The sequence below is a fragment of the Bubalus bubalis genome, chromosome 1 (assembly GCF_019923935.1).
Source record: "Bubalus bubalis isolate 160015118507 breed Murrah chromosome 1, NDDB_SH_1, whole genome shotgun sequence".
Taxonomy (NCBI): Eukaryota; Metazoa; Chordata; class Mammalia; order Artiodactyla; family Bovidae; genus Bubalus; species Bubalus bubalis.
The window spans coordinates 6,916,159-6,942,629 of NC_059157.1; the positions used below are offsets into that span (position 1 = coordinate 6,916,159).

Sequence of the window (26,471 nt, forward strand, 5' to 3'; positions counted from 1 at the left end):
CCTTCAATGAAACACAAGCCCTAAATGACACATTTAGACCAGATGGACCTACTGATATCTTCAGGACATTCCATCCAAATGCAGCAGAATACACTTTCTTCTCAAGTGCACATGGAACATTTTCCAGGATAAATCACATATTGGGCCACAAATCAAGCCTCAGTAAATATAAGAAAACTGAAATCATATCAAGCATCTTTTCTGACTACACTGCTATGAGTGTGTGTGTGTGCACACTCAGTTGTGTATGACTCTTTGTGACCCCATGGACTGTAGCCCACCAGGCTCCTCTGTCCATGGAATCTTCCAGGCAAGAATAGTGGAGTGGGTTGCCATTTCCCACTCCAGGGCATCTTCTTGACCCAGGGTCAAACCCATGTCTCTTGCATTTCCTGCACCGGCAGGTGGGTTCTTTACCAGCTGGGCCACCTATGAGATTAGGTATCAAATACAGGGGGGAAAAGGTATAAGAAACAGAAACACATGAAAATTAAACTATAGGCTTCTAAATAACCAGCAAGTCATTAAAGGGAAGTAAAAAAATACATAGAAACAAATGACAATGAAAATGTGACAACTCAAAACCTATGAGATGCAGCAAAAGCAGTTCTAAGAGGGAAGTTTATAGCAATACAATTCTACCTCAAGAAACAAGAAAAAACATCAAATTGACGACCTAACCTTACACCTAAAGTGACTGGAAAAAGAACAGAAAAACCCCAAGTTAGTAAAAGGAAAAAAAATCATAGAAGATCAGAGCAGAAATAAATGAAAAATAAATGAAGGGAACAACAGCAGTGATCAATAAAACTAGAAGCTGGTTCTTTGAGAAGATAAAATTGACAGACCATTAGCAAGATTTATCAAGAAAAAAAATGTGAAGACTCAAATCAGGAAAATTAGAGATGCAAAGGGAGAGATTAAAACAGTCAACACAGATACACAAAGGATTATAATAGACGATTAAGAGCAACTATATGCCAATAATATGGACAACCTGTAAGAAACGGAAAGTTTTGTAGCCAAGATCAACCTTCTAAGACGGAACCAGGAAGAAATAGAAATTACAACCAAGTAAATCACAGGTAATGAAATTGAAAATGTGATAAAAAAAAAATCTCTCAAAAAACAAAAGTCCAGGGCCAGATGGCTTCACAGATAAATTCTATCAAACATTCAGAGATGAGCTATACCTATCCTTCTCAAACTCGCTCAAAAAGTTGGAGAGGGAGGAACAATTTCAAACTCATTCTACAAGGCCACCATTACTCTGATACCAAAACTGGAAAAAGACATCATAACAAAAACAAAATTACAGGCCAATATCACTAATTAACATAGATGCAAAAATCTTCAACAAAATTATAGCAAACGAATCCAACAACACATTAAAAGGATCATACGCCAGGATCAAGTTGGGTTTATCCCAGGGATGCAAGGATTCTTCCATATATCCAAATCAATCAATGTGATATACTATATTAACAAGTTAAAAGATAAATGTCATATGACACTCTCAATTGATGCAGAAAAAGCTTTCAACAAAGTTCAGCCCCCATTTATGATTAAAAAAAAAACACTCTTCAGAAAATGGGCAGAGAAGGCACCTGTGTGTGCTGCGCTCAGTGACTTCAGCTGAGTCTGACTGTGTGTGACCCTGTGGACTGTTGCCTGACTGGCTCCTCCGTCCATGGCATTCTTCAGGCAAGAATACTGGAGTGGGTTGTTGAGCCCCCCTCCAGGGGATCTTTCTGATCCAGGGATTGAACCCACATCTCTTACATCCCCTGCACTGGCAGGCAGGTTCTTTACCACTAGCATCACCTGGTAACTCAACATTATAAAGGCCATAGATGATAAACCCACAGCTAACATTTTCTCAATGTGAAAAGATGAAAGCATTTCCTCTAAGATCAGGAACAAGACAAGGGTGCCCACTCTCACCACTATTATTCAACATAGTTTTGGAAGCCCTAGACATGGGAATCAGAGAAGAAATAGAAATAAAGGGAATCCAGATTGGAAAAGAAAAAGTAAAACTCTCACTGTTTGCAGACAATATGATATTACACATAGAAAACCCTAAAGATACTACCAAAAAATTAATAGAGCTAATTAGCGAATTTGGCAAAGTTGCAGGATCATAAAGTCAATACACAGAAATCTCTTGCTTTCCTATGCACTAGCAATGAAAAATCAGAATGAGAAAGTAAGTGTTCAGTCCCATGTACCACTGCAATGAAGGGCGACAAAAGACCTGTATACCGAAAACTATAAGACACTGATGAAAGAAATCAAAGACAACACAACCAGATAAAGAGATATACCATGTTCCTAGATTGGAAGAATCAACAGTGTGAAAATGACCATACTACCCAGAGCAATCTACAAACTCAGTGCAATCCTTATCAAGTTACCAAAGCCATTTTCCACAGAACAAGAACAAAACATCTTACAATTTGTATGGAAACATGGAATATCCCAAATTGTCAAAGCAATCTTGAGAAAGGAAAATAGAGTTGGAGGAATCAACCTTCCTGACTTCAGATTATCCTACAAAGCTACAGTCATTAAGACATAATGGTACTGGAACAAAGACAGAAATATAGACCAATAGAACAAGAAAGAAAGCCAAGAGATAAACCCACAGAGCTATGGGCACCTTATCTTTAACAAAGGAGGCAAGAATATACAATGGAGAAAAGACAGTCTCTTCAATAAATGGGGCTGGGAAAACTGGATAGCTACATGTAAAAGAATTAAATTAGAACACTTCCTAACATCTTGCCCCCAAATAAACTCAAAATGGATTAAAGACCTGAATGCAAGACCAGAAACTATAAAACTCCTAGAAGAAAACATAGGCAGAACACTCTGACATAAATCACAGCAAGATCCTCTATGACCCACCTCCTAGAGTAATAAAATTAAAACAAAAATAAAGAAGACCTAATTAAACCTAAAAGCTTTTGCACAGCAAAGGAAACCATAAACAAGATGAAAAGACAACTCTCAGAATGGGAGAAAATAACTACAAATGAAGCAACTGATAAAGGATTAATCTTCAAAGTATACAATCAGCTCATGTAGGTCAATACCAGAATAACAAAAAACCCGATCGTGAAATGGGCAGAAGACCTAAACAGACATTTCTCCAAAGAAGACAAACAGATGGCTAATAAACACATGAAAAAATGCTATTTTTAGACTAATGCAAATCAAAACTACAATGATGTATCACCTCACACTGGTCAGAACACCCATTATCAAAAAATCTACAAACAATAAATGCTGGAGAGGATTTGGAGAAAAGGGAACCCTCCTGCACTGTTGATGAGAATGTAAATTGATACAGCCACTATGAAGAACAGTGTGGAGACTTACTTAAAAATTAGGAATAAAATTAGCATACGGCCCAGCCATCTCACTACTGGGCATATACCCTAAGAAAACCAAAATTCTAAAAAACACATGTACCCCAACGTTCATTACAGCACTATTCACAATAGTCGGGACATGGAAGCAACCTAGATGCCCATCGGCAGATGAATGGATAAAGAAGTTGTGGTACAGATAAAAATGACTGAATTTGAGTGAATTCTAGTGAGGTGGATGAACCCAGAGCCTGCTATAGAGAGTGACGTAAGTCATAAAGACAAATATCATATATTAGCACAAATATATATGGAATTTAGAAAACTGTTACTGATGAACCTATTTGGGGGGCAGCAGCAGAGATGCAGACATAGACAACAGACTTGTGGACGCAGCAGGGAAAGGAGAGGGTGGGGTGAATTGAGAGAGTGCCACTGAAACACGCGCATTACCACGTGCAAACACAGATGGCCAGTGGGGATCTGCTGTAGGACGCAGGGGCCTTGGTCCAGTGCTCTGTGACAGCCTTGAGAGGAGGACGGGATGCGGGGTAGGAAGGATGTAGGAAGGATGTTCATGAGGGAGAGGACGTATGTATACCCATGAGGGACTCATGTTGATGCATGGCAGAAACCAGCACAGCATTGTAAAGCAATTATACTCCAAGTAATAATAAAAATTAAAAAAAAAAAAAGAAATGTGTATTTAGACCTTCTGCCCATTAATTGGGTTGTTTGTTCTAACAATTTGGAGCACATAATCTGTTTGTATATTTTGGAGTTTAATCCTTTGTTGGTCACATCATTTGCAAACATTTTCTCCCACTCCACAGGCTGTCTTTTTGTTTGTTTCCTTTGATGTGCAAACGCTTTTGAGTCTAAGTAGATCCCATTGTCTTATTTTTTTGTTTTTATATTTGTTACTCTAGGAGACGGACCCAAAAACATATTGCTGCAATTCGTGTCAAAGAATCTTCTGCCTTGGTTTCCCTCTAGGAATTTTATAGTATCCAGTCTTACATTTAGGTCTCTAATTCATGCTGAGCTTATGTTTTCTGTATGGTGTTAAAGAATGTGCTAATTTCATTCTTTAACATATAGCTGTCAAGTTTTCCCAGCACCACTTAGGAAAGAGACAGTCTTTTCTCCATTGCATATTCCTGCATCCTTTGTCATAGTCATCAAAACTATGAGTGTGGGTGTATTTCTGGGCTTTCCAGCCCGCTCCACTGACCTGCATTTCTGTTTTTGTCCCAATGCCATACTGTCTTGATTACTACAGCTCTCAGCATAGTCTGAAGTCAGGGATCCATATTCTTTCAACTCCATTTTTCTTTCTTACAACCGCTTTGGCTCTTTAGGGTCTTTTGCTTTTTCATACACAATTTCTAAAGCTTTTTCTTCTAGTTCTGTGAAAAATGCCATTGATAGTTTGATAGGCATTGCATTGAATTTGTGGTAGGCTGCAGTCCATGGGGTAGCTAAGAGTCGGACACCACTGAGCGAATTCACTTTCACTATTCACTTTCATGCATTGGAAAAGGAAATGGCAACCCACTCCAGTGTTCTTGCCTGGAGAATCCCAGGGAGCCTAGTGGGCTGCCATCTATGGGGTTGCACAGAGTCGGACATGACTGAAGCAACTTAGCAGCAGCAGCAGCAGCATTGAATTTGTAGATTGCCTTGTGTAGTATAGTCATTTTGACAATATTAATTCTTCCAGTCTAAGAACACACTTCCATCTGTTAGTATCATCTTTGATTTCTTTCATCAGCATTTTATAGTTTTTGGAGTACAGGTCTTTTACCTCCTTCAGTTCAGTTCAGTTGCTCAGTCATGTCCAACTCTTTCAGACACCATGGACTGCAGCAAGCCAGGCTCTCCTGTCCATCAGAACTCCTGGAGCCTTCTCAAACTCATGTCCATCGAGTCGGTGATGCCATCCAACCATCTCATCCTCTGTTGTCCCCTTCTCCTCCTGCCTTCAATCTTTCCTGGCATCAGGGTCTTTTCCAACGAGTCAGTTCTTCACATCAGGTGACCAAAGTATTGGAATTTCAGCTTCAGCATCAGTCCTTCCAATGAATATTCAGGACTTTTTTCCTTTAGGATTGACTGGTTGGATCTCCTTGCAGTCCAAGGACTCACAAGAGTCTTCTCCAGCACCACAGTTCAAAAGCATCAGTTCTTCGGTGCTCAGCTTTCTTTATGGTCCAACTCTCACATCCATCCATACATGACTACTGGAAAAACCATAGCTTTGATTAGATAGACTATTGTTGGCAGAGTAATGTCTCTGTTTTTTAATACACTGTCTAGGTTTGTCATAGCTTTTCTTCCAAGGAGCAATCATCTTTTAATTTCATGGCTGCAGCCACCATCTGCAGTGATTTTGAGCCCAAGAAAAGAAAGTCTATAACTGTTTCCATTGTTTCTCCATCTATTTGCCATGAAGTCATGGGACCAGATGCCATGATCTTAGTTTTTTTGAACGTTGAGTTTTACCTCCTTAGGTAGATTTAGCCCTAGGTATTTTATTTGTTTTGATGTGAAAGCAAATGAGATTATTTCCTTAATTTATCTTTCTGATCATTCATTGTTAATGTATAGAAATGCAAGAGATTTCTATCTATTTATTCTGTATTCTGAAATTTTACTGAATTCATTGCTGAGCTTTAGGAGCTTTCTAAACCTAACCTAATCTCAAGGGAAATGTCAGTAAGGTTGTTCAGAACAGCTACAGCATCTCCAACGGTACTATTTCCTACTAGCATCTAATTCTGGCTGAGCCTGGAAGTAGTGCTTCCCAGAGGTTGTCTCAGGCAAACTGTGGGCCTGAGACAGGCCTTAGCACCCTTCTTCCCTCAGGAAGGGCTTCTTCCCTCAGGAATAAGGAGGAATGTATACTAGGGGGAGAGGGAGGAGAGAGGGGAAGGAGAGGGAGAAGCAGGGAAGGGAGTGGTGGGAAGGATAAGAAGGGAGGGGGAGTTAGAAAGGGAGAGGGCAAGCAGAGAGTGCGTAAGCGTATGGAGAAAAACAGGAGACAGAGGAGAACAGATCCTGAGTTTGCTTCAGAGATGTGGTAAGTATAATGTGCCCACAGCATATCCAGGCAGCGCGACCTATGGGAACTCAGCACAGGCACAGCAGCCACCCATTCGACCAAGGAACCTTGCTATGTGCCAACAGTAAAAAAAAAAAAAAAAGGTCTAGCAGAGTATTCATCTGAATACAATGCCACTGCAGTGAAAGAATTAGGAGGTTCCATTAATTTATTAATGAGATTCTCCATGTAAGCTCTCAGTTTGCCAGTAGGGAACAACTATATTTAGAAGATGTTAAAAGTGAGTATCTGTTGCAAAGCTCCCACCAGACTGTGCTGTGTGTGTGCTGTGCTAAGTCGCTTCTGTCACGTCTAACTCTCTGGGACCCTATGTACAGTAGCCCACCAGGCTTTTCTGTCCATGGGATTCTCCAGGCAAGAATACTGGAGTGGTTCAAACACAGGTTCCATCAATCGCCAGTCTGGGTCAAATCTATTATTCTCCATAAGACTCAAATTTGTTCACCTGCACAGTGAAGAGAATGAGCGGTTATGAAGACTAAATGAGAAGATTTGTGTAAATGGTCAGTGCAGGGTCTAGTACACAGTAAATAATAAATGTCAGCTGCCGTCATCAGACCCATTTTCATCACTACAACACCCCACACACACACATCATTAAGATTATTACATGAGATAATTACATTTGACAGTATTTTATTAAATGTAAAGTGCTATTTGTAATCATACATAAATGTTGGCTCTCAGTAGAAATGAATACTTGATTTTTCTAAAGAAACTTGCTTCAAATGAACTCATTTTTGACATTTATATAGAATATAACAGTAGCCTGCACCAAGCTCCTCCATCCATGGGATTTTCTAGGCAAGAGTACTGGAGTAGGTTGCCATTTCTTTCTCCAGGGAATCTTCCCGACCCACGGATTGAACCCAGGTCTCCCACATTATAGACAGACGCTTTACCGTCTGAGCCACCAGGGAAGTTCTAGATGGAACTACCTCTTACCTACTAATATAAATGATTTAGGGGCCTTTATAAGAGAACCATAAACAGAACCTAATAACCAAAACTCCTTAATACTATTTCTCTCTTCAGCACAAAGGCCAAAATTAAATCTTTACCAATGAAGAATTCTAGTGTCACTGAGAGATTGTGCCTCCTCAGAATGTACCTGGTTCCCTTTACTCAGTCCTGCGTTCAGTATTCCAGAAGAGGGCACCAGTGTGCAAGGCGGTTTACAGAGTCTGACCCTAACTCACTGAGAGCGTGAATTTGCCTTAGCAACACGAATTTCAGTAAATAATTGGACTCCTCATCCTTCCACAGATTCAGACTCCTCTAGGGGCATGGTCCAGAAGATACAGGTTTCCACATTTTGCTTTTGGGGGGTTCTTTGTTTCCTTTTGCCTTTCTATACTAAACTGCAGCTTTTCTGGGCGAGCTAGCTCTTAACTGAGCATGAAGTATCTGTGTAATATTATCAAGTCAACTTTAATACAACCACATTATAAAAATTTGAGATGAATCATTTGTAAAGCAACTATCTCTAGATGTTGAACTTGATGACTAAGCTAGAGAAAAAATACAAAAGCATTTACACATTCACTATTTGCACAGGAGATTCTTTGTACAAGTGAGATCAATGAATCTCAATCCAAGGGGACAGGAAAGGAAGACTAAATGACTTGCAGAGAGACTAACTTGTTTTCCTGGAATACTGTTGAAATGTAATTGGAATTCTAAGTTTACAAGGTTCATAAAAAACAGCTTTTGGCTATGTTACTTCACGGCCTCAATATGGCATTAAAATTTCTAATGACATCATAGCATTCTCCACCCTGACAAAAGAAAATAAAGGGGCAATTACATTTCATTTCCTTGTAAATTAATAAGCAGATGGTCTGAAGTTGATTATATCATTTAATAATGTGATTAAAATATACTACATACTCTGCAGGAAACAAAACACTCTGAATTTAGACAACACAAAAAAACACTTGTTATCCAAGCCAAGATATCGCATCCCTTCCTGTCTCTTCCAATTCAAATTATCTAATTTTAAAATATTTTATTTAAAGGAAGATTTTATTTATTATTCATAAATAAATAAGCCAGTCAATCAATTAATCAAAGATTCACTGGAAACCTCCCTCCTCCAAAAAAGAAGGAAGAAAGGAGGTGCTACTTGACCTCACAACTCAAGAAAAAAGGAATGCAAGAGGTCCAACTGCCTCTCGCTGCCTAATTCAATACAACTATTATCAAGACAGCTTAACACCCTCAGGCAGAATACTCACTGTAGCACAGAATGAGATCAAATTTAACTCCCAAAGAAAAGTTATAGAAAGAAACACCAAAATTTTAGAATTTATTTTATTGAAGTATAGTTGATTTATAATGTTGTGTTAATTCCTACTATACAGCAAACTGGTTCAATTACACACATATACACACACACACATATATATATATACATACATATATACATATATACACACACATATACATATATATACACACATATATACACACACATATACACACACATATATACATACACACATATACACACACATATATACATACACATATATATACACACACATGTGTGTACACATATACATTCTTTTTCATATTCTTTTTCATTATGGTTTATCACAGGTTTTTAAAGTAAAAAAATGCCTAGGCTAGCTCCTCTTCTTCTCTCTGAAATCCTTATCGAATAACAAGAGAGGATTATACAAACAAATAATGGTCACATACAATTCCTATATAAGAAAACGACTGACAATGGTTGTTTTGCTGTAACGCTTATAACAACACTGCTCATTGGAGCTTCCCAGTTTAATCTATCATTAAAAAGAGTCATTCAAGAACAATAAATTCCCAAACAGACATTTAGAAACTCAATGTATGCCTTATTATTGGTTAAATCCTAATTATCTAAAATTTTCTGGTTTCTTAAGATTCTTTTCATATGTGACTGATACTTGAAATAATCAGTTTTTTATCACTATGGTTATATTATTGAGAGAAAGTTATGACTAAACAATAATGGCTTTAAAGTACCATATTCTGGACCTTCCTACCCCAAGGGGATTAAAAATACTCAATTTCAATTTAAAAAATAAGAACCACTGAATTACCTTCCATCAGATCTCAAAATATCTTCTAATTATTAATATTTACATTTAATGGATGTTTCATACATTTTAGAATGCAATGAATAATTTTTTTGCAAAAATTTCTTTTCTGTCCACATTTTTGCTGAGTAGAATTAGTATTAGTATATATTCACTGGGCACCAGAGCTCAGCAACAAAAGGTTGGATGGCATCACCAACTCAATGGACATGAGTTCAAGCTAACGCCAGGAGATAGAGAAGGACAGGAAAGCCTGGCGTGCTGCAGTCCATGGGGTCACAAAGAGTCAGACACGACTAAGCGACTATGCACAGCACAGCAATCATTAGGGGTAAACAAGTAAAAATTAGCTCATTAACATAAGTATTCTACCCTTAAACTAAACATTACAAGTGCTTAAAAGTGTACTTGTAAGCATGAAGTTAGCGTGATCACATGCACATCAAGTTCTGAGTACCATTTTCCAGCCAGAGAACCGCGTGGGCTCTGCTCCCCTCTTGTTCTCTTCTCTTCTAACTCTTCCATCTTGTGAAGCACAGGACGCTTCACAGATACTTTCTGTGGTTAGATACTGTCCAGGTTTCACCATCTCTGATAACGCTTTCTGCCCTCTCTTCAAATCCTTACAAACACCCGTCCCCACTGTCCCATCAGTGCGGGCTTGGCGGCACCTCCCCCGCGTGCTCAAAACCACACATCTGCCCCCAGGTCTCTCTCCTGCCAGCACGCCCACCACATGGCTGGTAGCAAAATAAGGGTGGCACATGATTGTTTGCTTTCAATTTCCTCTGTTTTGGACAAGACTAGAGTTTTGTTTTTGTTTTTTTTAATCCTGGTTTTTACATTCAATTCTAGAAGTTTATGGCCAACTCCTCAAACATCACCATTCAAAAGATCACTGACACACTCTCTAACCAATGCCTTTTATAATACAACTTTTAAGTTTACCTAATATTTTTAAAACTTTGCTAAATCCCAATGCACCAAGAAAACATTTAAGATAATTAGTATTAAAATTTCACTTCTCCAAACAGACATAGAGAACAGCCTTATGGACACGGGGAGAGAGGAGGAGAGGGTGATATGTGTGGAGAGTAACATGGAAACTTACATTACCATATGCAAAATAGACAGCCAATGGGGATTTGCTGTATGACTCAGGGAACTCAAACAGGGCTCTGTATCAACCTAGAGGGGTGGGATGGGGAGGGAGACGGGAGGGAGGTTCAAGAGGGAGCGGACATACGTACAACTATGGCTGATTCATGTTGAGGTTTGACAGAAAACAACAAAATTCTGTAAAGCAATTATCCTTCAATTAATAAATAAATAAATTTCGCTTCTCCAATTTCAAGAAAACATAATCATGCCAAGTTCCAAATGCTAAACTTAAAGATTAAAGGTAAATATTCCTTATGAGAAAAATAACAAACTAAAGAGAGCTATGTGAATTTAAGACCAGTATTTATACTCAATAACTAACAGAATCAACAAAAACTCTTGATTTTTCATTAACAAAACTGAATGTTAATCTGGAGGGCTGCATGTAAATCAATTAAGTTAGAACACTCCCTCACGCCATACACAAACCTTAACTCAAAATGGTCTAAAGCCTAAGACATGACCATAAAACTCCTGGAAGAGAACATTCCCTGACAAAAATCATACCAATGCTTTCTTAGGTCAGTCTTTCAACACAAAATAAATAAAAGCAAAAATAAACAAATAGAGCCTAATTTATAAGCAGATTTATAAGCTTCTGCACAGCAAAGAAAACCAAAAACAAAATGTAAAAACAACCTACTGAACGGGAATAAATATTTGCAAATGTTGTGACCAATAAGGCTTAATTTTCAAAACAGACAAACAGCTCAATATCAAAAAGAAAACAAAAAAAGCAACTAATTCAATCAAAACACCGGCAGATGATTTAAGCAAACATTTCTCCAAAGACATACAGATGGCCAACAGGCACATGAAAAGATACTGCTGCTGCTAAGTTACTTCAGTCGTGTCTGACTCTGTGCGACCCCATAGACGGCAGCCCACCAGACTCCCCCATCCCTGGGATTCTCCAGGCAAGAACACTGGAGTGGGTTGCCATTTCCTTCTCCAATGCAGGAAAGTGAAAAGTGAAAGTGAAGTCGCTCAGTCAAGTCCGACCCTCAGCGACCCCATGGACTGCAGCCTTCCAGGCTCCTCCATTCATGGGATTTTCCAGGCAAGAGTACTGGAGTGGGGTGCCATTGCCTTCTCCGGAAAAGATACTAAATATTGCTAATTATCAGAGAAACGCAAATAAAAACTAGAGTGAAGTATCATCTCTCATCGATAAGAATGGCCATCATCAAAGCATCTACTAATAAATGCTGGAGAGGGTGTGGAGAAAAGGGAAATCCCCTACATCGTTAGCACGAATGCAAATTGGTTGCAGCCACTATGGAGAACGGTATGGGGGTTCCTTAAAAAATTAACAATTGAGTTATCATATGATCCAGCAATCCCAGTCCTAGGCATATATATGCAGATGAAAACTCTAATTTGAAAAGATACATGCACCTCAGTGTCCATGGCAGCACTACTCACAACAGCCAAGATATGGAAGCAACCTAAGGGTGCACTGACAGAGGAGTGGAAAAAGAAGGTATGATGTGCGCGTGTGTGTGTACACACAACGGAATATCATTCAGCCATAAAAAAGATTGAAATAAAGCCATCTGCAGCAACATGGATGGACCTAGAGATGATCATATGAAGTGAAGTAAGTCAGAGAAAGACAAACACCACAAGATATCACTTAGATGTGGAATCTAAAAAAGTGATATAAATGAACCTAATTACAAAGCAGAAATAGACTCACAGATGCAGAAGACATACCTACAGTTACCAAAGGGGAAAGAGGAGGAGAGATAATTTAGGAGTTTGGGATTAAAAGATTCATAGTAGGACTTCCCTGGTGGTCCAGTGTTTAAGAATCCGCCTGCCAATGCAGGGGACATGGGTTAGATTCCTGGTCCAGGAAGATCCCACATGCTACGAAGCAGCCAAGCCTGTGAGTCACAGCTACTGAGCGCCAATGCCTACGGCGCATACTCGGCAAGAGGAGAAGCCACCACTATGAGAAGCCTGCTCAACGCCAACGAAGGGAAGCCCCCACAACTAGAGAAAGCCCACGCCGCAACGAAGACCCAGCACAGCCGAAAGTAAAGGCATCGAATTCATTCAGGTTCGATGCAGGATACAGGATGCTTGGGGCTGGTGCACTGGGATGACCCAGGGCGATGGTATGGGGAGGGAGGTGGGAGGGGGGTTCAGGATGGGGAACATGTGTACACCCAAGGCAGATACATGTTGATGTATGGCAAAACCAATACAATATTGTAAAGTAATTAGCCTCCAATTAAAATAAATAAATTTATATTTAAAAAAATAAAATAAAAATAAATAAATAAAGGCCCCCCAAAAAACATACGCACACTGCTATATATAAAATAGATAGACGGTCCTCCTGTATAGCAAAGGGAACTGTATTCAATACCTTGTAATAACCTATAACAGAAAATAATCTGAAAAGATAAATAACTGAATATAACTGAATCACTCTGCTGTACACCAGAAACTAGCACACTGTAAATCAATTATAATTCAATTTTAAAATAACTGAATGTTAATAATTTCTCTCACTCATTGACCAGTTTCCGTGGAAATGAAGACTATTTCCCCAGGTAATTCAAACATTGCTCTAGATATTAAATATTTACGCTGCTTTAACAGGGACGGGCGAGCCTGGTGAGCTGACATCTATGGGGTCACACAGAGTTGGACACGACTGAAGTGACTTAGCAGTAGCAGCAGCAGCAATAAAAAAATTTAGACTTCTACACACATATAGACAAACAAATACCTCTGCTACACATACATACCAATAAAGCTATAACTCCATATGGCTTATGAACCTCCATACCCATTGCTTCAAATATTTTATTGAACCATAATCTATTCCATTACTTCAAATGTTTGTTTCAAGGAAGGGATAGCAGGAAAAGAAAATTCTTCTCAAGGACAGACACTTCATACTATAGAAATAAGAATGGCAAATAAGCTGAGCATTCTAAACTTCTAAACCCACCCTCTGTAGATTCACAATGCAGATGAGTTACTCTGAATACTAAAGACTTAGTTCTTTAGAAGGAGTTTTACTTTGTTTAATCTTATTAGAATCACTTTTGTTGTTTTGTTTACAATAAAACTTTTACTTTCTATCCTATATGGGACACACACTCTGTGAAACATGCATTCAAACTTCCACAAAGCTATTAAATTTACAAATTAAGACGCTTTTGTACCAGAGAAGCTTCGGTTCAGGAGGGGCCACGAGATGGTCTTCGGTGGCCTGAATCCACCAGGTGGCCCGAATCCACCAGGTGGCCCAGACTGAGTGAGGATTAGACTTCAAAGAAGAAAAGCAAACAGAAGGAGATGATCTGGTCATATATACACCTCCTTTCAAAAGAAGCACCATGCAGAGCCCAGACAGCACCTGTCTATCCAGCCCAGTTCCTCCAAGGGCACCATTGAGAGGAGGGGACAAGCGCCATAGCCCATCCCCCAGAGTCCCCCAGAGTATGTTCCTACTGCACTTTCTCACCAACCCAAATTGGACGTACAGGCTCTTAAGAGCAACAGCCCATGCCACAGTGTAGGAGAAAAGGCAGAAACGTCCTCAAATTCAGCTTGTCAACTGGAGAGAGGGAATGACCCAGCCGTGATGGCCTGGGCCAACATCCCCCAGCAAGCTGTCCCTCTGCTCCCTCACCCAAGACCATGAGGCGCAGGTGTGATGCACGCAGCAATTCCCAATGCTGTGCTGCAAGAAGCTGCACATCAGAGACGAACCCAGAAGCAGCAGGCACTTACATTTTGCGACTTTCAGAGAACACAGCCATTTCAGAATGAAATTCACTGGAGAAATATAATATATACAGTCCTCCCTAGTATATTGACTCTGTAAAGATCTTGTCTTTTTTCTAAAATAAAAAAAAACACATGTCAGAAGACCAAGTTCAGATATTTTAAAGTTTACAGAACAAGAACGTGTGGTCACCCACCCTTCTCCTGAGTCCTGGCATCTCTTGGCTCCTATCTCAGCAAATACACTCACTCAAAGATGATCATTCAACCCAGTCACTCAGCTCTATGAAGTTTTATTTCACTTTATTCTTTAGTTTTATTTCTGATGGATATGATAAGTAATATTACTCTGGTTTTATAAAGTAGTAAAAAAAAAAACACACACACACAAGAGGCAGGAAAGAGGAAGGGAAGGTGAAAGGAGGGCAGGGAGGAGGACAAGGACAAAGAAAAGAAAGACTAAGCCAAGAGCCAGAAAAAGCTCCCAAGAAGCCTAAAAGGAAAAACCAACCAACCTACCTACCAGTCTGGAGCACCCATTCGGATGATACACTCCTTCCATTGGCGTCTGCAGAAAAGAGAATGCCCTTTGGCACCACTCTTAAAATTCATTTTAAAATTTGTCTTTCGACTGTAGCCAAATCACCTGGGCAGTTTTACTTTCACATTTTGAATTCCTATCCTTAAAACTAGGGCTGATAAAATAAAACCTAAATATACTTTGAGTCAGTCTCGCCAGTCCTCTCAAAAGATCTTTACCCCAACATTTAAAAAAAGAAAACACCAGTCAGGTAGCAATAACAGCAAAGGTGTGACTTCTCCCCTCCCCTTTACCCACCAGAGGTGTTAAAGGTCCTGCCCTGCTGGAGGTCAGCCTGGCTTTTTGGTCCTGCCACCGTGGGCATTCCTAAACCCTGCAATTTGCGGCAATGCCCCAGCCCCGAGTCCCCCAAGAGAAGACGTTTCTGCACCTCCTCACAGTGCTGTCACGTGCTAGTCACTTCATAGCCACCAAAAGACCTGCGGAAGTAATTCCTACTGATACCACTAAGCACATGCCAAAGTTTGGGGAAAGCGCATTATCACAAATGAGGATGCCTGCCCTCTCCTTTAACAATTACAGATGGTGCTTTATACTACACATAGCCGTGTTCAAAATGTCTCCTAATAACTGAGAATAAGGCTGGGAAAGCACTACATATCAATTTTATAGAGGGGAAAAAAAAAAAAAAGTGAGGCTGAGAGAGACTAAATGACTTTCCCAAAGACACAAACATACTTATATATAAAACTGGAATTGAACCAAGACCTGTCTTCAGTCCTAAAGTACTTTCCACAGTAAACAATCCATTGTACCAATATAAACCTTGAATAAAACTGAAACCATTAAGGAAAAAAATTATGGGCCTGGAAACTCAAAAAGACCTAGACTCAGGTCTCAGCCCCAGCAAGGCGTTCACCTCTGTCAGCCTCTGTTTCCACATCTGCAAATAATGAAGATCATAATACCTGCCTTAAAAATCAGGCACTCAAAAACAGCATTTACTAGGAAATTTTTAAAAAGATTTCAGGGGTTTCTCTTTTCCAGAATCCTTAACTAAATAAAATAGGAAAAAAGTTCCCCAGAATAAATCTAGGGTCCAAGTACCAATGCCTAAAAGCACACACTTCATTATCCATGATAAACGTGCCAAAGAAAGCTGTGGTGTTTGAAGGCAGCAGTTCACAAAAAAAGGAGAACCAGAAGGTTTTGTTCACCACATACCTGACTGTGAATACGGACGCCTGAGAGAAACGAACCAACGCCAGGTCCCAGCACCAGTTAACACACACTGTGCCCTTGGCTACCCGAGTCCAACACCACCTCTTTAACCAAGACTTGCAACAAACCAGGACCAAGAGTCACTCTCTGTCCATATGAGTATGCAAAAGTATCGAACTGAATCTGACAATACATTAAAAAAACATCCACCATGGTCAAGTTGGAGTCATTCTAGGGTCCCAAGGATGGTTCAGCACATACAAATCACTCAGTGTGATACATTGCATCAATCACATCAACAAAAAAAGATAAAAATCACATGATCATCTCAATAGATGCTGAAAAAGCACTTGATAAAATTCAACATGCATTCATGATAAAAACCCCTACCAAAGTGGGTATATATCTCAGCATTATAAAAAGCTATTTATGATAAACCCATAACCAACACAATACTCAATGCTGAAAAGCTTCCCACCAAAATATGGAAGAAAATAAGGATGCCTACTCTACCCACTTTCTTTCAACATAGTATTAGAAGTCCTAGCCACAGCAATCAGATAAGAAAAAGAGACAGAAGTATCCAAATTGGAAGGGAAGAAGTAAAATTGTCATTATATGCAGATGACAACACAGTTTGTGTATGCTCAGTCATGTCCAAATCTTTGCAACCCATGGACTTTAGCCTGCCAGGCTCTTCTGTCCGTGGAATTTTCCAGGCAAGAATACTGGAGTGGGTTGCCATGTCCTACTCCAAGGGATCTTCCTGATCCTGGGGTTGAACCTGTGTCTCTTGCTTTTCCTGCCTTGGCAGCCATGATATGATACTGCATATAGAAAACCCTAAAGACTCCACTAAAAACTCCACAAAAACTATTAAAACTGATTTTAAAAATTCAGTAAGGTAGCAGGATATAAGAATAACATACAGAAATCTATTGTATTTCTAACACTAACACTGAAATGTCAGAAGGAGAAAGTAAAACAATCCACTTCAAAATTCCATCAGAAAAATAAAGTACTTAGGAGTAAACCTCACCAAGGAGGTGAAACACTTATATACTGAGAACTATAAAATATTAATAAAAGAAATTAACAATTATTCAAAGAAACAGAAAGATAACCCATGCTCTTGGATTGGAAGAATATTGTTAAAATGGCCACACAACCGAAAGCAATCTATACACTTAATATGATCCCTATCAAATTACCCATGATATTTTCCACAGAACTGGAACAAGAAATCCTAAAATTTATATGGGACCATAAAAGTCCCAGAATTTCCCAAGCAATCCTGAGCAAAAAGAACAACACTGGAGGCATTAAGTGTCTAAAATATGGGAGGGCTAAAATATGGAAGAAAACAAGGATGCTTACTCTACCTGCTTTCTTTCAGCATAGTATTAGAAGTCCTAGCCACAGCAATCAGACAGGAAAAAGAAACAGAAGTATCCAAATTGGAAGGGAAGAAGTACTTAAGACAGTACTTATGACAGTACTACAGAACTACTGAGCTACAGTACCCAAAGCACTGTGGTACTGGGCCTCCCTGGTGGCTCAGTGGTAAAGAACCTGCCTGCCATCACAGGAAACATGGGTTCGATCCCTGGGTCAGGAAGATCCCCTGCAGAAGGAAATGGCAACCTGCTCCAGTACTCTTGCCTGGGAAATCCCATGGACAGAAGGAGCTTGTCAGGCCATAGCCCACGGGGTCACAAAAGAGTCAGATACACCTTAGGGACTAAATAACAACAACAACTGGCACCGACAGTGGATCAATGGAACAGTAAAGACGGTACAGAAATGAATGCACTTACCCATGATCAGTTAATCTTCAACAAAGGAGGCAAGAATATTCAATACAGAAAAGTTAAGTCTCTTCAGCAAGTGGTGCTGCAGAGGCTGGACAACTCATGTAAATCAATGAAATCAGAACACTCCCTCATACCACGCACCATAAAAATAAACTTAAAATGGCTCAAAGACTTAATATGAGACATGACACCATAAAATGCCCAGAGGAGGACATAGGCAAAACATTCTCTGACATGAATCATACCAATGTTCTCTTAGGTTAGTCTCCCAACAGAAAGAAATAAAAACAAAAATAAACAGCACCTAATCAGACCTACAAGCTTTTGCACAGCAAAGGAAAGCATCAACAAATTGAAAAGAATCTACATGATGGAGAAAATATTTGCAAATTATGTAACCAACAAGGGATTAATCTCCAAAATATAGAAACATATCACAACAGCTCAATATCAAAAAAGCAACCCAATCAAAAAAATGGGCAGAAGACCTAAATAGACATTTCTCCAAAGAAGAGATACAGATGGCCAACAGGCACATTAAAAGATGGTCAACATTGCTAATTACTAGAGAAATGCAAATCAAAACTACAATGAAGTATCACCTCACACCAGTCAGACTGGCCATCATCAAAAAGGCTACAAATATCAAATGGTATAGAGGATGTGGAGAAATAGCAAGCCTCCAACACTGTTGGTGGGAATGCAAACTGGTACAGCCACTACAGAGAACAGTAAAGACATTCCTTAAAAAAAAAAAAAAAAATCAAAAACTGAGTTACCATATGATTCGGCAATCTTTCTCCTGGGGCACATTTTTAGAGAAAACTATAATCCAAAAACGTACATGCAACCCAATGTTCATAGCAGCTCTATTCACAACAACCAAGACATGGAAGCACCTAAATGTGCATCAAGAGAAGAATGGATAAAGAAGACGTGGCGCATGTATACAGTGGAACATTATCCAGCCATAAAAAGAATGAACTAATGCCATTTGCAGCCACATGGATGGACCTAGAGGTTAATTATACTAAGTGAAGTCAGTCAGAAAAAGACATATGTCATCTTATCAGTTATATGTGGAATCTAAAAACTGATACAAATGAACTTATTTAACAGAACAGAAATAGACTCACAGACCTAGAGAACCAAAGGGAAAGGTGGGGGAGATAAATTAGGAGTTTGGGGCTAGCAGATATACACTACTATGTATAAAATAAACAGTAAGGGCTGGTGCATAGCACAGGGAACTACATTCAGCATCTTGTAATAACCTATAATGGAAAATAACCTGAGAAAGAATACAAATGTATATATGTAAAATGGAATCACTTTGCTGTACACCAGAAGCTAACACAACACTGTCAACCAACCATAGGTCAATTAAACAAATAAATAAAGAGCAGAGGCTTGAGAGCACAAAGATGCCTAACCACCTACAAAGTTCCCTCCCTGAAATCAGTTACTGAGCACCCAGACGTCACCGTAGGTGAAAGGTATATAAAGAGAATAAGGAGCAAAACACAGCTCCCAAGACCAAGGGTTTTAACGTCTAGGTTAGTGCAGACAAACTCCGTGGAGGCAACTACAAACGAGACAAATCACAGAGCACTCAGCGCTCCAGCAGGTAGTAGGTTACATCCCGCACAGCCCTAAAGCGAAAGGAGGCACGCCGGGCGGGCAGTGATGACGGAAAGGCTCCCGGCAGAGGGGGCGCAGCGAGCTGCACAGGGGGTGATGACGGAAAGGCTCCCCGGCAGAGGGGCAAGAGCCAGGGTTTGTTCAATGCGTGAGGCCAGCGTCACCTTTCAGGGAGCAAGGAAAATGGCAGGAGTGTGAGTACTTGGGCGGGGAGGCAGAGGAAGACTTCAAGGGGATGAAAAACGGCCAGACTGCTCTAAACTTAAACAGAGTGTCAGCACAACCCAGTCTGCCAAAATTAGCACCTCGACCTTACTAGTCATGTAGTAATCTCATGTAAAATCAGCTCAACTGCCACAGGTGTGTTTTTAATACCCCAAGAATTAACACCCAAATTTCAACCCTCATTTTAACATACGTCAAGGAGCAGTTTTCCTCAGAAATACATAGTATGAATAAATGAGATAAAATAGTAATAAAAATATATTTGGTCTTCTATTTCCATTCAGCTCTGAGTTCACAGTTCATAATTTATAACAGAATGATAATATAAAAATAGAAGTACAGGAATGCAAGTGTACTCTAACTTGAGAAACAATGGAACTGTATGATAATTATTTACTAATGGGAATATTCTTATACACTGGTACTATCCAGGCTCACAAAAGCAAACTTTCTTTTGCCAGTGGAAAAGCACCCAGTCCTATTTTTTTGGTACAGACTCCTGTTTCTTCCTCCTACTGCCTTTTTTCACTCTAGCTTTTTAAACATGGTCTTTATTGTAGGTGGAGTTGTAAACTTTATGAGCCAGTATGCCAGTTTAGATGTTGTAAAAATTTCCTAGTGGCTCTACTACTTCAACCCTGAAAGCAAAGAAATTAAAGGGTACAAGCATAAAGTATAGGGCTGTATTTTTCTCTGTGTCCAAGGGCACACAGGGTTCACCCATGTATGAAACTGCCTTTCCAATCCCTCAAAACTCCGTTCAAGTTCAGTAACAGAAGGCAGGCCTTCCTTTCAGTTCTATACAAGTTCAGATCCAGATTAAACTAAGCGTTTCTGGCACAGGCATATACCGTGCACCTTCCCTTCCAGCTCGTCTGACTCCCTCCTGCTACCACTTTCGCTCATCAAGGCAGTTCACTGTCCTCCATTCCCCCGTCCATCATTAATTTCAGAAGCATTTATTGAGCGATTACTTAGGTGTCAGACACAATGATCAGTAAGGGAGACACGCTCTCTAGCACTGCAATTTGAGGTTATAGTTGAATAGCTGTAACAATTTTTGAGAGATTACTTTTAAAAGCAATTATAATAATGTCATTTTAAAGAAAATACAGGGTACATCCAGAGCACATGGCAGGACCATAAGCTGCTCTAAGGAAATCAGCCTCCTGTAGAAAGTGACACTTAAGTTGACCCTGAGGACACGGATTCCAAGTGTGGGGGGTAAGAACAAGAAAGCCCAAAGTAACAGAATAAAACACATCGAAGAAAACAAACGAAGCTGAGTTTATGGGGTAGAAGAGGGAGGGGCACAGAACACAGAGCAAAAAAAGATGAAGCTACAACCAAGCAACTGCTAACCACAAAGGCTCATGCTGCCAGCATCACCTAAACACTTCCTATCCCATCTGCTTAAGGTCTAGTTCTCGCTTTCCATAATAGTAGACTGCTGCTGCTGCTGCTAAGTCGCTTCAGTCGTGTCTGACTCTGTGCGACCCCATAGACGGCAGCCCACCAGGCTCCTCCGTCCCTGAGATTCTCCAGGCAAGAATGCTGGAGTGGGTTGCCATTTCCTTCTCCAATGCATGAAAGTGAAAAGTGAAAGTGAAGTCGCTGAGTCGGACTGCAGCCCACCAGGCTCCTCCGTCCACGGGATTTTCCAGGCAAGAGTATGACTAGTATGTATCAATTACCAGAAAATGAGAGAACCAGGTCGATGATATGCTATATTAGCAAGTTTAATGTGTTAATGGGAGGGATCACATGGGCATTTTAACAGGAACTTTCTGGAGGCAATGGTTTGGTCAGAAAGGGACAAGTGAAACATACAGGCTCCAAGACCCAGTAGAGATAACATTTTGGGTAAAGACCAGTTTTCCACTAGTTGCATTTACCTCTATGTTCCCAAATATTCTAATCAGAACAATTATTCCTAAAAATCACAACAGTATGAGACAGACCCTGCATTCCATTATAATTACCATCTTCCTCTTTCTAAAAGATCCACCACAATAAAATGAGAAAAAAATAAAGAGACAGAACAAAGCAAAAATAATTCCTTGCAGATGTTCTAACTGTCTACATACAAGGCTCAAAAGTATTCAGTAAAAAAGTTATTAGAACTGGCAAAGTGGTCAGTAACAAAAATATAAAAACAACAGCTTTAACAAACTATGAAGGACAAGTTAGAAAGCATGTTGAGAAAAATTCTACTCAAAATAAGAATAAAACTTACAAAGTATCTAGGCATAAACTTAAGAAATTTTCAGAACCAGAATAAAGCAAACTATAAAACTGTTGCTGAAAGAAGTTAATACTAAATAAACACTATCTTCCTAGAATGAATTAGGCAAAGATGCCATTTCTCTCTCAAATTCCCTTAAAATTTAATGTTATTCAAGGGGCACATAAAAAAAATAAAACCAAAGAGAACTAGAAGGAAGTATAGCTGAAAATATAGCTTCCCCATAGAGAAGATATTTCTAAACTTTACAGGAGCAAAAAATTTAATACAATTATTTAAAGTTTAAAAAATAAAATTAAATTAAAAAAAATAAAATAAATGACTGGTTTAATTATATAGCAAAAATATCAAACAAAATTAAAATGGTAACTGGAGAGAAAAACACCCATGAGACAAAAGACAAAACTAGTCTTCATATGTAATGGACTTCTGTGTACCCTTTAGAGAAAGATGAACACATCATATGAAGAAATGGTCAAAAGACATGTTACTGAACATTCAAGTCACTACATCCTTCCTAGAAAAGCTGCTTCGTCCCTGTCCCCTGGACACAGCAGGCCCCAAGGGCCTCAACCTCCCATCCTAATCTCAGCTGGATGGACCAGAAGTGACCACCCAGTGAAACAGAGCCAACCGCCTGCTCACTCCTGGAAACCAGGGCCTCAGGGGCCCATGGCACCTGGAGGATGGTGGGCATCTCAACTGAGGGACACAGCAAACCAGAGCCAGGTGGGACACATGGTCATGGAAGGGAAGAGGCCTCGAGAAGAGGGAAACCCAGCAGGCAAGGAAAAGCGGGAGAGCAGACATGCCAGGAAGCAGACCCTCCCGTTCTTGTCTCTGAGGCCTGCTGTCCTTGGACGTGAACTTGAGCGCCTGTGACATCCATTCAAGAAAACCAGCGCATGTAGGTTTTCAATCCCCTGCAATTAGAGCGAGCCCAAGCAGACAAGAGCAAGCAAGTCACAACGAAGGATAAAAAGATCAAAATTAAACATGTGGGGAAATGCTCATACATATAAGTTCACAATGAAGCAGTTCAGGCACTCAGTTTTCTCAGCTATCAAACTGGCAAAGACAAAAAGGCACTGAGATGGTGCACAGCAAGGTTAGGAAGAAATACAGGCATGCACAGGTTGGAGAGGGGTGTAAACTGGTAAGACTTCTAGCTTCAGAAAGTCAAAATTACGGAGATCCCACGAAGCAGCAAATAAACTTTTAACTATTTATTGTAAGGATATAATCACAAATATATATAAGAAAGTTACTAAAGGATATTTACTGCAGTGCTATATATAATAAACAAACTAAAAAGACTCAAACACTATTTAAATCAGTGTTTCTCAAACATTATTCATTCATCACTTTCACAACTTTTGCATATCTCTGTACTCTAGGTACTGATTCACTCAATATTGCTCATTAAACCAGCCTATTACCTTTATTTCAGGGCTTCCCAGGTGGTGTTGGAGAAGGCAATGGCACCCCACTCCAGTACTCTTGCCTGGAAAATCCCATGGACGGAGGAGCCTGGTAGGCTGCAGTCCACGGGGTCGCTAAGAGTCGGACACGACTGAGCGACTTCACTTTCACTTTTCACTTTCCTGCATTGGAGAAGGAAATGGCAACCCACTCCAGTGTTCTTGCCTGAAGAATCCCAGGGATGGGGGAGCCTGGTGGGCTGCCGTCTATGGGGTCTCACAGAGTCGGACACGACTGAAGTGACTTAGCAGCAGCAGCAGCAGCAGCAGATGGTGTTAGTGGTAAAGAACCCACCTACCAATGCAGGAGACATAAGAAATGGGGGTTCGATCCCTCGGTCTAGAGGATTTCAGCTATTCTTTTAACAAGTTTTTACTGAGTGCCTACTGTATGCCTAGGAGCTATTCTCGGTGCTATAGATTCAGTAATGACTAAAATTAAAAAAAATCCCTGGCCTGGTAGAGCTTATATTTTAGTAGGGAGACAATAATGAGATAATCATATTAATGACATGGTTAGGGAGAAAAATAAAACAGGCAAAAGGAACCTGTGGCTTTGTGAGGGAAGAAGTTAGAATTCTGAAGAAGGTAAACACTAGAAACTGCAATATGTTGGCCACCTGATGGGAAGAACCAGCTCATTGGAAAAGACCCTATGCTGGGAAAGACTGAAGGCTGGAGGAGAAGGGGACGACAGAGGATGAGATGGTTGGACAGTATCTCCAACACAACGGACATGAGTTTGAACATGCTCTGGGAGATGGTGAAGGACAGGGAAGCCTGGCAGGCACCAGTCGCTGAGTCATGTCCGACTCTGCGACCCCATGGACTGCAGCACGCCAAGTCTCCCTGTCCATCACCAACTCCTGGAGTTTACTCAAACGCATGTCCATTGAGTCGGTGATGCCATCCAACCATCTCATCCCCTGTCACCCCCTTCTCCTCCCACCTTCAATCTTTGCCAGCATCAGGGTCTTTTCAAATGAGTCGGTTCTTCGCATCAGGTGGCCAAAGTCCATTGGGTCACAAAGAGCAGGACATGACTGAATGACTGAACAACAACAAAACGCTGAAAAGGCACCTCTGAAGACCTGAAGCTGGGGGCTGGCTGTGGGGTGCCTGGGGATGAGCATCCAGGGAGATAGAATAGCAGGGGCAAAGGGCTCGAGGCGGGAGCAGGCTCGGCGTGTTCGAAGATGGGCAGAGGCCAGCGAGACAGAGCAGAGGGGCACGATGGGTGGGGGCGGGGGTGCCGAGATCACTGGCGGTGGGGGCACAGAGGCAAGGCAGATTGTGCAGGGGCTTTCCGGCCATGTAAGGACTCTGAGATGGGAAACCATCAGAATGACAGAAGACTGACCCGGAACACTGGTTAAAAGGATATAAAGCATGGTAACCTGGGTCACATGACTCCTGGTGGCTTTTGGAGTGGGGAAGAGGTGAATTACGAACATATTTTGAAGGCAGAGCTGACCAGTTTGCTGATGTGCTGGATACCGAAGACCCGATAAAATCACCTAATGAATGAGGTGTTTTGCTGAAGAGGGGCTGAGGATCCCCAGCTTCTGAAGGTCGTCCAGAGGCACTGGTACCATAAAATCACAAGTCTGATGTGTTGCCATTTTATAATACACACCAGAATCTAGAACCATTACGGAAACATGCTCATCCGCGTATTTTCTACACTGCTCCATGTGCCACCAGCAGCGAATGCTCCAGCCTTCGGGAGGCGCTCCTTTAAACACACCTGAGGCATTCCACGTCTGTGCCTGCAGGCTCTCTCCTTCACACACGCACACAGGCTGAACATGCAGATACCAAAATGGCAACAGTAACTGATGTCTAGGTGATCATTCCTAGATTATTTACTTCTTTGTGCTTTTCAAATTGTCTTTAATGAATATGTATTTTCATTCTATAATCAGACTCCTCTTTAAGTGGATGGGACTTTTTTAATATACAGTTGACCCTTGAACAACATGAAAGTCAGGGGTGCCAATCCTCTAAGCAGTCAAAAATCCACATATAACCTTTATAGTCAGCCCTCCGTAGCTATGGTTCCACATTCATGGATTCAGCCAACTGCAGGACATCTCGGGCTGCAGTACATACTCAGTGGGAAAAAACCATTACTGTTCAAGGGTCAACTCCAGTTCTTAGTTTCAAATCAAGTTCTTAGTTTTTGGTTTGATCTGACTTAAGGCTTTTAAGGACACATTCAGAAAGAGAGAAAGGTAGAGAATAGAGACCTACCAGGCGGCAATGAAGAAAGATGCTCAGAAACCAAAAACGAGGCCCAGACAGCAGTGACACGGATAGTGCATACAATCTTAGAAGCCCAGTGGCTAGCGTGCAACACACGAGAACCAAGATCCAGAAAGCAGAAGCTAGAAATCATGAGGCGCTCTTGAATCAGCCACGAGCGAGTTCCTGGGCCCTCACTGGACCAGGAACCAGCGCTCCAGTGAGACACTGCTGCTCTGTGGGAGACAAGTTTTCTCGGAACATCTTAACACCATGACAGCATATTTCAATAAACTGCTCAAATGTTTCTACATAAATGTCACCTAAAACATTACCCAGGTGAAATAAACATACCTATGCATACACAGACCTCAAGAGGAATAGAGCAATTTCAATAAAAATCAGAATGGGCTCTAAAAGAAATTGACTATGACTTCCATCTCTGTCCCAAGGGTGTCGTTTCATAGGTAACTAGGGTTCAGTGAAGGTTTTTAGGTCACACCACTTAGTTGGTTTATCAAAGTGTCGCTGTTCCTGACTCTTATTATTAACTCGCAGAAGACCACA

General features: G+C 40.5%; 1 protein-coding gene across 9 annotated transcripts in view; it reads right to left on the reverse strand.

The window, feature by feature from the left end:
• The window catches only part of PSD3 (pleckstrin and Sec7 domain containing 3), a 610,137-nt gene that overhangs the window by 255,726 nt on the left and 327,940 nt on the right, over window positions 1–26,471 (reverse strand). The window contains exon 1 of one of the 9 annotated variants that reach the window (XM_025296160.3): window positions 14,499–14,608. The exons of the other annotated variants lie outside the window; for them this stretch is intronic. Coding sequence (XP_025151945.3) covers window positions 14,499–14,527 — 29 coding nt within the window. The 5' untranslated portion in view covers window positions 14,528–14,608. Of the gene's footprint in view, window positions 1–14,498; window positions 14,609–26,471 lie in introns of those variants that run through there. 9 annotated transcript variants of the gene reach the window in all.